Genomic DNA, 12,617 nt, shown 5'->3' on the forward strand with positions numbered 1-12,617 from the left:
AGAGTTTAGCTCCAACCCTAATCAAACACAACTGTCCGTAGCTTTCTAGTGATATTGAAGATATTGATTAGCTTGTTCAGGTGTGTTTGATTAACTAGCTAGAAAAGCAGACAAAAACACAGAGGAAGATATTTATTTTTAGCAATGTCTGCAACATTTAATGCCAGGACTTTATGAATTTAAGACCTGATTTAAGACCTTTTTAGGTCTTAATTTGTGAAAAGGTGAATTAAGACTTTTAAAGACCCTTTTCATGACCTGCAGAAACCATGGTTCATGCTAACTGTTTGATTGTCAGTACGAGACCACAAAACAAGCACAGACCACATAATTCCTGATAAACACATAATTGGCCTTTATTAACACTGCCTTCCAGAAAAAGAAAAAGGTTTTCAGCAGCCATACTGTGAGATACCCACAGTGCCTGCCGAGTCTGTGATGCTTCCGTGGGTTTAACGCCTATGCATTTTCATTCCCAAAATTGAATACCAATTCACAAAGTCCAACGCTGCACATATTTCAAAGACAGGGAAAAGCTGATGCCGTAACAATAACAGTGAAAATGCATTTTTGTGGCAATAAAATGCTCTAAAATAATGTTTTTCAACTGTGAAATTGCATTTTGTTTATGTTCTGTCTTCCATTACATAATGAGGTTGGTAAAGGCTAGCAATCCCACAGTGCCCTCTGATGGTCAAAACTGGGACAAAGGTTTACATCAATGACAGCTTTGGTTTCCTGTCTGATATTAACGGTGACTTGCACAACAGGGCAGAGGAAGGGACGTGCCAGGTCACTGAGTAATCTGGAAACTTTTTAAACCATTTAACTGTTTCACAGTCTCTTGGGTGATACAGGGGGTCTCCAGGGATTCCTAGAAACAGCATAGCAATTTGTCACCATCACCAAAATTAACGGGAACTAAAATTAGTGAACAGGAAATGAGCAATTTTGTCCTGCAAGCAGATGACAGGGCACTTCAGTGGGGCACTTTGAGTGACTGAAACTAGTACTCATTTGGCTCAATAATGTCAATATTTACAAAAACAGAAATTACATAAAGCATAATCATATCAAAAACTGCAAATCAAATGGTCCTTCAGCAGTAACTAAAGCAAAGCCAGTTCAAAACAACTGTGTTGTGTTCACAAATATTTACATCAAATATATGCCATTTGGACTGTACATTCTCGTATATTTAAAGCGATTAAACAACTTATAACTAGGTTTTTGTGCTTGCAGTCGATCAGAGGGCCCTGGATATCATAATCTAAATTAGTTGATGGAACAAATAAAAGCTTGAACAAATAAAAGCTTGTAGCAGCGCTTTTCCATCATGAAATTCCTTAATAATGAAAAAAGCCCTGTGACCTCCATGCACAAGAGTGAAAACCACAATTTTGGGTGTAAAAGTGTTTCAGCCCAGCAAAAGGCCCGACAGAGCATTCAGGTCCCTCATATATGGGTTGTCGCTGAGGATATGGTCAATACGCTGCTTTTGGTCAGGAAAGATGTCGTACAACTTCCTTTTGAGCTCTGTGGTTTCTGAGGGTGACCGCTGTGGAGGTGGAGAAGGGGACAGTCGAGGAAGGTGCCAGTCTGGAGGTCCAGAGTGTGGCCAGTGGGAAGGGGAAGAGGGATGTGCTGTGGACTGTGCTGCCGAGGTGTATACTGAAGGGGTTGCCCGAAGGTCTGTCCTTGGTGGGGCCATTATGGGACTACCTCTGTGAGAGGACAAAAAAGTTTGAGTAACAGACGAGACTAGGAATGTTTGAGAACCACTGCTGGGTATTATTTTAAGGAAAAATGTTAGTTTTCGAACTCACCGACGGTCTTTAAATAGAAACTCATCTAGGTGAGGTCCATTTTTTCCAAGTGGGTCATCTGGGATCATAAAGTGATCTTCTACAAAGGTGAACTGTAAGAGTCTGAAAAATCCATACAGTGAGCTCTAAATCTGAGCAAACGTTAACGGAGCATACATAACACATCAATGTACACTATCGCTCAAATGTTTGGTGTCAATAAGATTTTTTTATGGCTTCTCAAGTCTCAACCAGACCCTGTTGCCCAAGGCTGCATTTACTTTCAAAAGTGCGAAATATTATTACAGTTTAAAATAACTGTTTTCTATTTTAATATATTTTAAAATGTTAGTTATATCTGTGGTGGCAAAGCTGAATTTTCAGTAACATTACTCCAGTTATGAGTGTCACATGATGATTTGTGCTCAAGAAACACTGATTATTATTATCAGTGTTGGATGCAGCTGTCCTGCTTAATATTTTTGTGGAAACCGATATCAGGATTGAGAACATTCAAAAGAACAGCATTACTTGTATCATTATTTAAACAGTATTTATTTGAAAGTGCTAAAAAAAAAAAAAAACTTGACTGTCAGTTTAATACGTCCCTTCTGAATAAAAGTAATAATTTCTTTCTTTCTGACACCAAAACTTTGGAATAGTAGTGTATGTTATTAGGAAAAAAAAGCACTGATGGTGTTCTGGACATCTTGCTGTAAAGGTGTTCTTCTTACCTCTCCTGAATAATCCTTCTCCACGCTTCTGACTGGTTCACAAAGTCCCTCAGGTTGTCATTGGTGACGATAACCCCACCTGTCTTCTCAGCCAGATGAAGTAGGAATCTGTGAAGAAGGTCATAGATCAAGCAGGGCATCGAGAAAAACCTAGGGCATGTATAAAACATTGTGTAGATTTCATCCTCAAAGTTCTCAGATTTTCTAATTCTACCCACTTGCTCTTGAAATAACCATTAAATGGAGCACACAACACCTGTTTTTATTATGCATGATTTCATCGGCATATCATTTCCATATTCATATCGGCATCCAGATAGGAAAACAGATGACACACACTGAAAATATATGTCTGTAAATATCTGTGCTGATACAAGAGACAATATGCAGTGTGCATATTTCTACATCAACTTTATTTTTTGTAAACTCTGATGTGTGCATGGGAAATGGTTTATGCACTTTGATATCCCATCTCTATTTTGTGCATAGACATCTTTTATACACACGGAGTACATTTGTGTGATTTCCAGAAACATTATTGAAAATCAGTATGCAAATGAATCTAAGCCACAAGTTAAATACTATTTTGTCTGGTAATTTGTTGAGGAACAGACTTCTGTTCTAGTTGACTTTTTAGCGGCTTGATCTTGTACCTGTCATCATGGGAGGAAATTCTCTGCCCACACACTTCTCTAGATGGAGTGAAAGAAAGGAGTCGCAAGTTTTCCAGCTGGGTCAGAAAGTGTTGTTCTGCAACAATATATGTAATATGTCACATTTCTGACTAGAAATTTCAAGTCAAATTATATATATATATATATTGCTGGTCTAATGACAGAATGAAACTGAACTCCTACCAGTGATGTTGGGGTCTTTTTTCTGTCTCCACTGAGGAACAAAGACAGTGATTTCACGGTGCCCTCGGCGCCAAAAGGCCTCTACAGCGATGGCGATTCCACGACAAGAAAAGATTCGATGGAGTCCATGTCTAGTGAGAGCAAACAGGGAAGTAAATGGTCATAACCAGTTTGGAATAGCATGTTATCAAACTACTCGTACAATTTTAGCAGTATCTAGACATACGTTGTGCACTGAGTTAAACTTTTCTGTGTACATGGAAGGTTTGGAGGACCTACTGCTTTTGTCAAAATGTAGTGCATTGAGTGGGATATTGTAGCCCACAATGCAACACAATGTTTCCACTTTACTTTCCATTTATGGATGTGCAGTCACAAATAAACCATGTAGTGAGGTCATTTGAAAACAGTGTAACTGCTGTTTTTTAAACATTTATCACTGCATTCTGTATCCAGAATTTTAAATTACTAGGCAGTATACAATATATTCCCTTATGCAGTAAAATGTATAAGAGGTGTAATTCATTCACAATCAAACATGCTAAATTCAACTAGAGGGCTGATTAAAAAGACAAAAGTTCCCTCCTGAATATCAATTTGCTCGATCAGAAAACAGCTCTGCATTTAATTTCACAATGCATCTACCACTGATAGAGAGATAAGTACATATGTAAATGCATTTGAGAACAGTGCTAGAAAATGTACTTCCTTTTACCTCGTCAAGTCTTGATTAGACACAACTGACGCAAAAGAGTGCAAAAATAGACACACATCTCCATCCATTCAAAACGCTCAGACAAAATGACACATGCATACAGATGTGCAGCCGTCTACAAACACCCCCACCCCCCCGTCCACACACAGTCACACAAACTGAACCGCAGAGGGGTCACAGGGAAGTTCCCTCTACGAGAGAAAGTTATTTTAAACAGGAAGGGTTACAAAATCAACGACCGCTGACGTAAAGAGTCAGATAACTTTCCCAGTCTGGAAATGTAAATTGCTAAATATGCAAAAAAAAAAAAAACCTTTCATTTCTCCCTTACAAAAAACACCAAATAAAAAAACCCCCATGTGGTTCATCTCTAACTCATCCATATGAAGATCTTATCCAGTGACTGTAGACTCTGACCTGATTATGGACACGACAGGACAGGTAAGACTTCAAGAATTGACCTGTAAATGTAGTCCTTTGTCCGAAATGACTCTAGACTGTGTCAGTACAGACTAGAGACTTTTTAAAATACTACAGACTTAGTAAAATAGGTGAGGCGCCATTTCTTTTCAGTGTAGATAGGTGTGAGGAACCTTTCCTTTCAAAACAATCATACTACCTGAGAAAACTGTGAAATGAGAAATGAAACTGTACCAAATCCGGGATACGTGCCAGGCCAAAGCAACATCATTACAGCAAGAACATGAACTGCATATACACAGCACCAGTTTCAGTCCACGACCTATGACCTCTCCTTCGCAGTGACTTTCATCTTCAACTGCAAGATATTGAGATCCTTTCTATCTGCTGTGGCAGTGGTTCTTGGTAACTGCATATTTGGGCTGCTATGGCAACAAGATTTCACCTGAGGATTTAGATCTCAAATATCATGCAAGCATACAAATCAGCCATGAGAAACCCTGGGTGAGCTGCTGCCTTTAAGACATGCGATAGACTGACTGTTCAGTGCTCTGCATGGATAATATGGTATAATTAGTTGAGGTATGAGCGTTCTGCAGCAGTCCATAGCTTTCTAAATGACTTTGTTTTCTTGAGTAGCAAAGGACAACCTTCGCATTACACGCTGCCATTTTGTTTCTTGCTATAATTTGAGTGGGAACATTTCTTAAAAACTCAAGAATACACTATGTTTCAGATCTTTCTAGTATATGCCTACGTGTTTTGTTGAGGTAAAGGCCTTACGGTACAAAAAAAAATCCTACCTGACACCTTATCCCACGATATACCTTTCTATTCTCTGACTTCACTAGTAGGGTCTAAAAAGATATCCTTTTCTTCACCCCTGTATAACACCTCAGTTTCCATTTTAGTACTTCTAAGAAGTGCAGTCACCTCCGGTAACTTAAAGGGCCAAATAGGGGGGCTGACAAAGGGAGAGACCCACAGAGAGGTTGCCTTTTACATGGGAGGGAAGGAGGTGTGGGTGAGAAAGACAGATACTGCTATGCAGAAAGGAAAAAGGGGGTTGCACCTGGTTTTAGGTTTTCAAACACAAACACTTACATACTACAGTTCATTAACACACACAGAACTTACTGGAAGTGACTTACTTTAACCTTTATGGGCATTTACACACTCAACAACACCAACGTTTTCAGACTCCCTCAAATTGTCTCCAAAAAAATCATCAGTCACACCTGTCCTTTACAATGGTTTCATAATGTAAGAATTATTCAAATGCTGAACTCGAAATACTAAATGCATCATTTAAAGTTTAGGTCATTTACTCATCATCATGCTTTTCATTATCCCAAGGAACACAAAAGGAGAAATTCTGAAGAATGTTCATTTTCAAACAATGAAAGCAGCAGTTACAAGGATCTGTCAAGCCCCCTTCAAGTCTCCAAGCTCTACGATAGACTCTGTGAGAAATTGCAGAAATAATGCAGAAATTTCAGTGTTCTTCACACAAAACTTTTGTGCTTTCAAACGACTTTCAATAGGCTACATTTATGGTGCTTTTTGGTAATTTTGGGAGTTTTACAGTAACTTATGTCAACCAACTTCTAAATCTTTTCAAGGGCTGGAATCAAGAAAGCTGGGTGGCTGATGCCAATTATAATGTCAATATATATAATGAAATTAAATTATAGCAAATTAGTTGTACTCAGTTTTATTTTAGACAACAAAAGAACTAAAAAATAAATGTTTACTATCCATTGACAAAGCTGCCATTACAATTTGGAACTGACAAAGTGGGGAGATTTTTGAAGACTTTAAATTTGACCTTTGTGTAAATGGTTATTGCTAGAAAATGTCAAATATATAAAATCACCAAAAATAATGAGGAGAAGTGAAGGCTGGAATACACTACACAACTAAAATCTGAAAAACACCAGGCATCACACACTTGCTGAATTTGGAAATGTTTACCAAGAAAAACTGGGGCATTATGAACTAAATATATGAGGATCACACACTACTTTCTAGTTTTTCAGCTACTTTCAGCAATGACCTTCAAGTTGCTCTGAACACAGCAAACTAAAATATTAAACACTTCTGGTATTCACAGACTGGATGGAATCATAGTCTAAAGCTAAAAAAGTCTTTGCACACTATACACTAGGTGATTTCTTGTGAAATCTGTCAACTCCAACTAGGGCAGTAATTTTTTTTTCCGAATATTCATTGAATTTAAAATAAAAATCCACATTTAGGCAGCCTTATCAGTGGTGCACTAGATGCGATGATGATGTAAGTGTCGTTGCATTATAATGTTTTTGTTAGCCTATCCAGTTGAAGTCACTAGATGCGGCGCTGCTGCGTTGTTCATTAAAAATATTGCGGAAAAAGAGAACATCAATGCGGAGAAGAGCTTGTTTACATCAAAACGAAAACCAAGCCGTTCACACAGAACACATATTTCGCGCATTTCCTAGAGGGACATCCATTACCGTTGCACTTGCATCTCGCACAAAGGAGCCGCATGTTTTGAAAGCCATGTAAAATTCTTGCAATTTAACATATATCGAAACTTTATGGCGTTTTTTTTTCCTCATCCCACTGCATCTCAATTTTTTTTTAAATGAAAAATGTACAATGTGTTATTGGCTTTCCACCCTTTGTATTAAACTATGCATAGATACATGATGCTGTTTTGTTTATGGTTTTTTAAGCAACTTAATTATTTATAATTGGTTTATAAACATTAAACATTATGTACTTTTTCACAGATAGTCATGTTATCTTATGCTTTGAATGAACGTAATTCATTAGTAATATTTTGCTTGATGCACCCTCTTGTGGCCTCAGAAGAGAAGCCAAAAGATTTTCTTCACCCTAACTGAAATTATGCTTTTTTAATTCGAATGTAATACGAATTTTGATAATATTTAAGTACAAAATTTGAATTTAGTTTTTCACCCATTTTGACAGCCCTAACTCCAACTGCTCCAATTCTGCAGACTGCCTACGAGTTTCTATTTCCATGAGTTTCTAGTCAAATTGTCTACGCTGTAAATTGGAGCAAAAATCTCGGCAAAAGTTTTGCAGTGTATTGCAGCCTTAAATGCACACTGAATTTACTGTTACTGTTTGAAATATACTTTCACATTCATGGAAGTTGAACCGTCACTGCCCCCCAAAATTATACAGTCTGACTGAGACTTACGCCATTGCCACATTGCTCCCATCGATGATGATGTGTCGCAGATCTGGGCAGCCCGGTTCATTTTGTAGGATTAGTCGGTAGGGGGTTCTCAGGGACTGCTGGAACCGAGATATGCCGGTGAGGGGTGCTGGTTTAGAGGTGCTATGTGCCTCAGAGCGAGGTAAAGGTGCCCTTCCAGGGAGCGTCTGGTAAGAGCATCCTGGTCGTGTTTCGGTGCTCCGGAGAGGAGGGCCTTGAGAGCAGCTGCGGAGATTGGTCACACTCTCCATCCGGACTGGAACCATTGTTTGAGAGCTACCACGGGGCAAGTAGTCAAACCGGGACTCTGTCTTCAAATCAAGTGCAGCCATTCGAGGCTTCCTCTCTGTCTCTGTGAAGTCGTTATCATCGTCATCAATGATGATCACTTCACACACATCAGTCTGTGCACCATTGTTTCTTTTAAGAGTGGCAGAAGCCAGTGGCACGCTGCTTGTCTGGTTCTTCTGACCTATACCATTAGTGCTAGGTGGTCTAATGTTTTCTTTGCTCTTGATCTCTGCAAGAGCTCGCATCTGTGCCCGTTCCTTCTCTTTGAGCCTGATGCAGGTAGAGGTGGACAAGGCGTTTGCGCAGGGCATCGGGTCGGGAGTGCGAGAAGTGCACTGTGTTCCTTGTGTTCTCTGGGTCTTTTGAGTCTCTTCCACTATTCGTTCCAGAAGTAAAAACGTGTCTTCTGTCTGCCCCGTCTCACGCACCACCCGCTCCACCACCTCCTGCTGGTAGCCCATGGTTCGGAAGAAGTTAACAAGACAGCGCAAGTTAGTCTCAGGACTCACCACCTCACTTTCATTTGTCGATTCACTAGCTACTAGCGTCCCTTTCGCAGGCGCAACTGTCCAAGTTTGGCTTGGCTCTCGCTGTCGCTCATCCAACTGCTCCTCTTCTCTCCTCTCCAATGAATATTGCCTCTTAATGTCCCTCTGCTCGCTTCCAGAGGACCGTCGCTTATTGCAAGGCCGACCATTCAGACCAGGCATAACATCAGGAGTGGTGGCAGGACCTGAGGTTTTATCTTCAAACGTGGTGTCCAGGATACGGTTGGAGAGGTCTGTTACAGGTGTGCTAGTCTGGGAGCGGTCCTGCTCAAGGTCTATGATAGCTATAGGCTGCGTTGGGCTTTGGGCCAAGCCCAAAAGTTCCTCTTTGAGGGCACTGGGCAGCAAAAGCAGCTCCATGGCATATTTATCAGCCCGGTCCTCCACAAAAGTCTTAAAAGTGCGCTTAACCAAGGGCTCTCTGTCAGCTGGCAAGCTTCGCTTCTCCTGAAAGAGAGCGACAAACTGTTGAACACGACTTTGAGCCATGACGACAGCCTCTGCACGCCCGCTCAACCTCAGACGACCCGGCTCCAGAACTTGGACCTCTGCACTCGTGTCTCTAAGCAGCCGGTCTAAAAAGAGTCCACGAGCACCAGCAAAAATGCAGTGCATGTCCACCGGGTACCATTCTTCCTTCTGAAGCTCTGGGTCACATAGGCCTTTCACATACTCCTGCAAAACAATCACAGAAGGACTGGATTACAACACATACATTGCGAAAGATAGAAAACTTAACTTCTAGAAGGAGCAGGGAGACTTGACAACACAAGCATACCACTATAGAATAATTATTCTCAGGAGAAAAACCAGTCAAACTGGTTTCATTATTTTAAACTAGCATGCACATAAGATTTGCCTTGAGGGACCAAATGACCAAGGCCTACATCATCTTTCTAGGGAGATTCCACATGCCCATTATCATATCGATGAAAGTGTGAATACATATGCAAGTACAAGAGAAAGTATTACATCCTTAAAAAACTATTTTCTGACTATAATTATTAATACGCTATTAATGTGATACTTATTAAATACTTTCAATTATATATATAATTATAATTAACTAATAATTATATAAGTACTTGTGGCTGATCTATTAATCTAAATAAAATCAAAATCTAGATATGGTTTAGTGAGATTACCAAATTGCAAAGGCTGTGTTTTGTTTATATAAATATATACTTGGCATTTCAGAGTGAAGTGCGGCACAATGTTAAGTTACATGCGAACATCTCATAATAGTGCTTCAGTTCACAGAAAATGCTGCTTCACACAATCTCCATCGCTTTAGTGTTGTGAGTTTAATATTTCCTATTATATATATATATATATATATATATATATACACACACACACACACACACACACACATACAGAATAACCTTATTTGCCCAAATCGTGCAGTACTGTATTTTAAAATACGCTAATCTGGTTAAAAACAATGGGGATAAATGGGCTTCTTTGGAGTTTCTTTAACTTAAAAGACATGCTATTGATATGATTATGTGGCTTTGAGTGAGTGGGTGAGCCTGTGTAAGCAAATAACTACTAGTTCGAAAGAAAGAACAACACAGGAACCCCTTGGGGTGGACCATTCTGCCACGTCTTTGCTGAACTTTTTCTTTCTTTGATTTGATTTCTTTGATCTGAGCGAGCAGGTTACGGTAAAAGAAATACTCATATACAGTACCAGTAATGACACCAGGTTAAAAGCCACTACTCTGAGTAGTAACTAAAACCGAAAGTGAAATACACTGGGGGCCTCCCATCTTGTCCTGACTAAGCAAACAGATCTGTCAAAGACTCATGAGAAAATTCATGACACAGTTTGGATGAGAAGCAGACACTACCTCCTATCTGTTTTTTTATTAAAACGGGAAGAGATATTCAAAAGTCAGTGAGATGTAGAAAGACAAGAGTTTTTTGCCTGTCAATGTGATTTCATAGAAAAGACACTTCAGTTTTGTGGTTATAATATTTATACCTGTGAAAAAGAATTACAAATATTAAAAATGTTTTGACAAAAAGGAAGTGCACATGGTGGCGAAACACATCCACTGAGTGGTTTCCGTTTCATGGCTTAACAATAAGGATATTCCAGGTTTACTGGCACTGATGGTTATAATTTCCTTATTAGATCTGACTAGAATTGCAAACAATGGCATGTCAGAACTAGGTGATGACGCCACGCGTTCAGTGAAAAACCACGTCTTTTGTTGCTGTCTTGGTAACTCATTTTTTCGACACTACATTAACGGGAAGCATCTATGTGAAACTGTACAGTGTTGGATCATCTATAAATGTGTGTGAAAGCTTACTAATGTGTTTCTTTCTGCTGAGATATTATGAAATGCACCGAAACAATCCTTTTACATTGGCTATAATGGAATGGATATATGTGGTTTGGCAGCAGTTTTTCCCAAATGACATAAAGCAGAATTGTGATGATTTATTCAAGTAATATGACTTACAACTGCACAGTTGAGTCTCAGCACAGCTGTGATTTGGCCAATGTGATTCACAGGTATGAATCACAGCCATGCTGATGCTCAACATTAAACTATGATTGTGAGTGTGATGATACCACTTTTCTAGATCGATTCAGTAAACTAGGAAATAATATCAATTAACTTATGTTTCAGATAAAAAACTGGGCAAATTGTAGTTGTTTATCTTCTCGGCCCAAAGTTCCAGTTAAGCCAAAGCATCAAGCTTTGCATATCACCCAGAAATGTAAAGACTAAAAGCCGGTCTGGATCAGGGAATGTGAGTGGAGCAGAGTGACCGTTTCAAGTTGTGGAAAACAGAAAATAGTAAGTTGTTTGACAACTAAATAATAATTTTTTTTTTGATCTATTTAAATAAAATAAAGATTGATCAAATATTTTTGTGAGGACAGCGAGACACAAACGAGTCTACAGCATACTACAGACCTTTGTTTAAATGTCAAATTAAGACAAACATGTTGCTGTCAGACGCAGCTGAGTTCATTGACATCAGCCTCCTCCAGCTGTTACGTAGCAACTTAAGTTACGTTAAGTTCATCAATTTCCCTTCTAACAGTCGAACAACAAAACAAAAAATAAGCAGCAACATTGTTTAAGATAAACATTTTCACAATTTACTTTCATTTACCTTCGCTTTTGACACATCCTCCTTTTTCCCCTTCAGCTTGAGCCAGATCTGCCTGGAAGCCTTACTTCCGTGGGCTCCAGTGTGATCCAAGAGCCCAATAATCGTGAATGTCACTTGGAAAACCTGTTCGACTTTCGGTTTGCTGCATCTGAGCTCTGTCTGCTTGTCCTCATGTACCGTGAACTCGTCTACGGTGAGCGGCTCGGACTGCTTTCTGCTGGCGGTCGGGGACTGCCTGCCTCCCGGCGGCTCTGTGCAGGTTACCTCGGTGATTCGCTTCATCCCGAGGAGGGGCCGCGTTGTTGACATTTTGTTTTTAGCTAGATCAATCTATGTAGATCACGGCGACTTCACTTTCAGAAACACCCCTTGTAAAATGAATCGTTTACCCCCTTCATGTTCGACTTCCCACCCTCCGACTCTCGACGTTAGTCAACAGCGCTGTAGTATCTGTGTTTCGACGTTACTCGGTTAGCCTGCTAGCCTGCATCTCAAGCCGTCGCACCCGGAAAACCCCGCGCACGTCATCAGCAGACGACGACGTTTGTTCAGATGTCATCGCTCTGATTACAGATAAGAGTCTGTTGCATAGGGCAACCATTATTTATGCCAAAACACATACTGCAGTTATAGTTAATAAATAAAAATATTGTGAAATCATGCTCTTTAGCATGATCAACTCTTTCATGCTCACAAAGGCTTCCTTTATTTGATTAAACATATGGTCAAAATTTTAATATTATGAAGTATTATTACAATTTAAAATAACTTGCCATTACTCCAGTCTTCAGTGTCAAATAAATCATTCTAATATGCTGATTATTAATATGCTCAACGGGTACTACTAACTAAGCAAAGGATTTAATTGATCAAATTAAGA

At 39.5% G+C, this 12,617-nt stretch overlaps 1 protein-coding gene across 1 annotated transcript; it reads right to left on the reverse strand.

Moving 5' to 3' along the window:
• Nucleotides 1-331: 331 nt before the first annotated feature.
• Nucleotides 332-12,294, reverse strand: LOC107583777 (NEDD4-binding protein 1-like). The gene is made up of 7 exons (XM_016270089.1): nt 11,738-12,294; nt 7,743-9,274; nt 3,397-3,527; nt 3,193-3,289; nt 2,540-2,647; nt 1,827-1,928; nt 332-1,724 (listed from the first exon to the last, which is right to left on the reverse strand). The coding sequence occupies exons 1-7, from the start codon at nt 12,044-12,046 to the stop codon at nt 1,418-1,420; spliced, it is 2,586 nt and encodes an 861-aa protein (XP_016125575.1). The 5' UTR covers nt 12,047-12,294; the 3' UTR covers nt 332-1,417.
• Nucleotides 12,295-12,617: the final 323 nt, after the last annotated feature.

The sequence above is a fragment of the Sinocyclocheilus grahami genome, unplaced genomic scaffold (assembly GCF_001515645.1).
Source record: "Sinocyclocheilus grahami isolate Dianchi unplaced genomic scaffold, SAMN03320097.WGS_v1.1 scaffold55.1, whole genome shotgun sequence".
Lineage (NCBI taxonomy): Eukaryota > Metazoa > Chordata > Actinopteri > Cypriniformes > Cyprinidae > Sinocyclocheilus > Sinocyclocheilus grahami.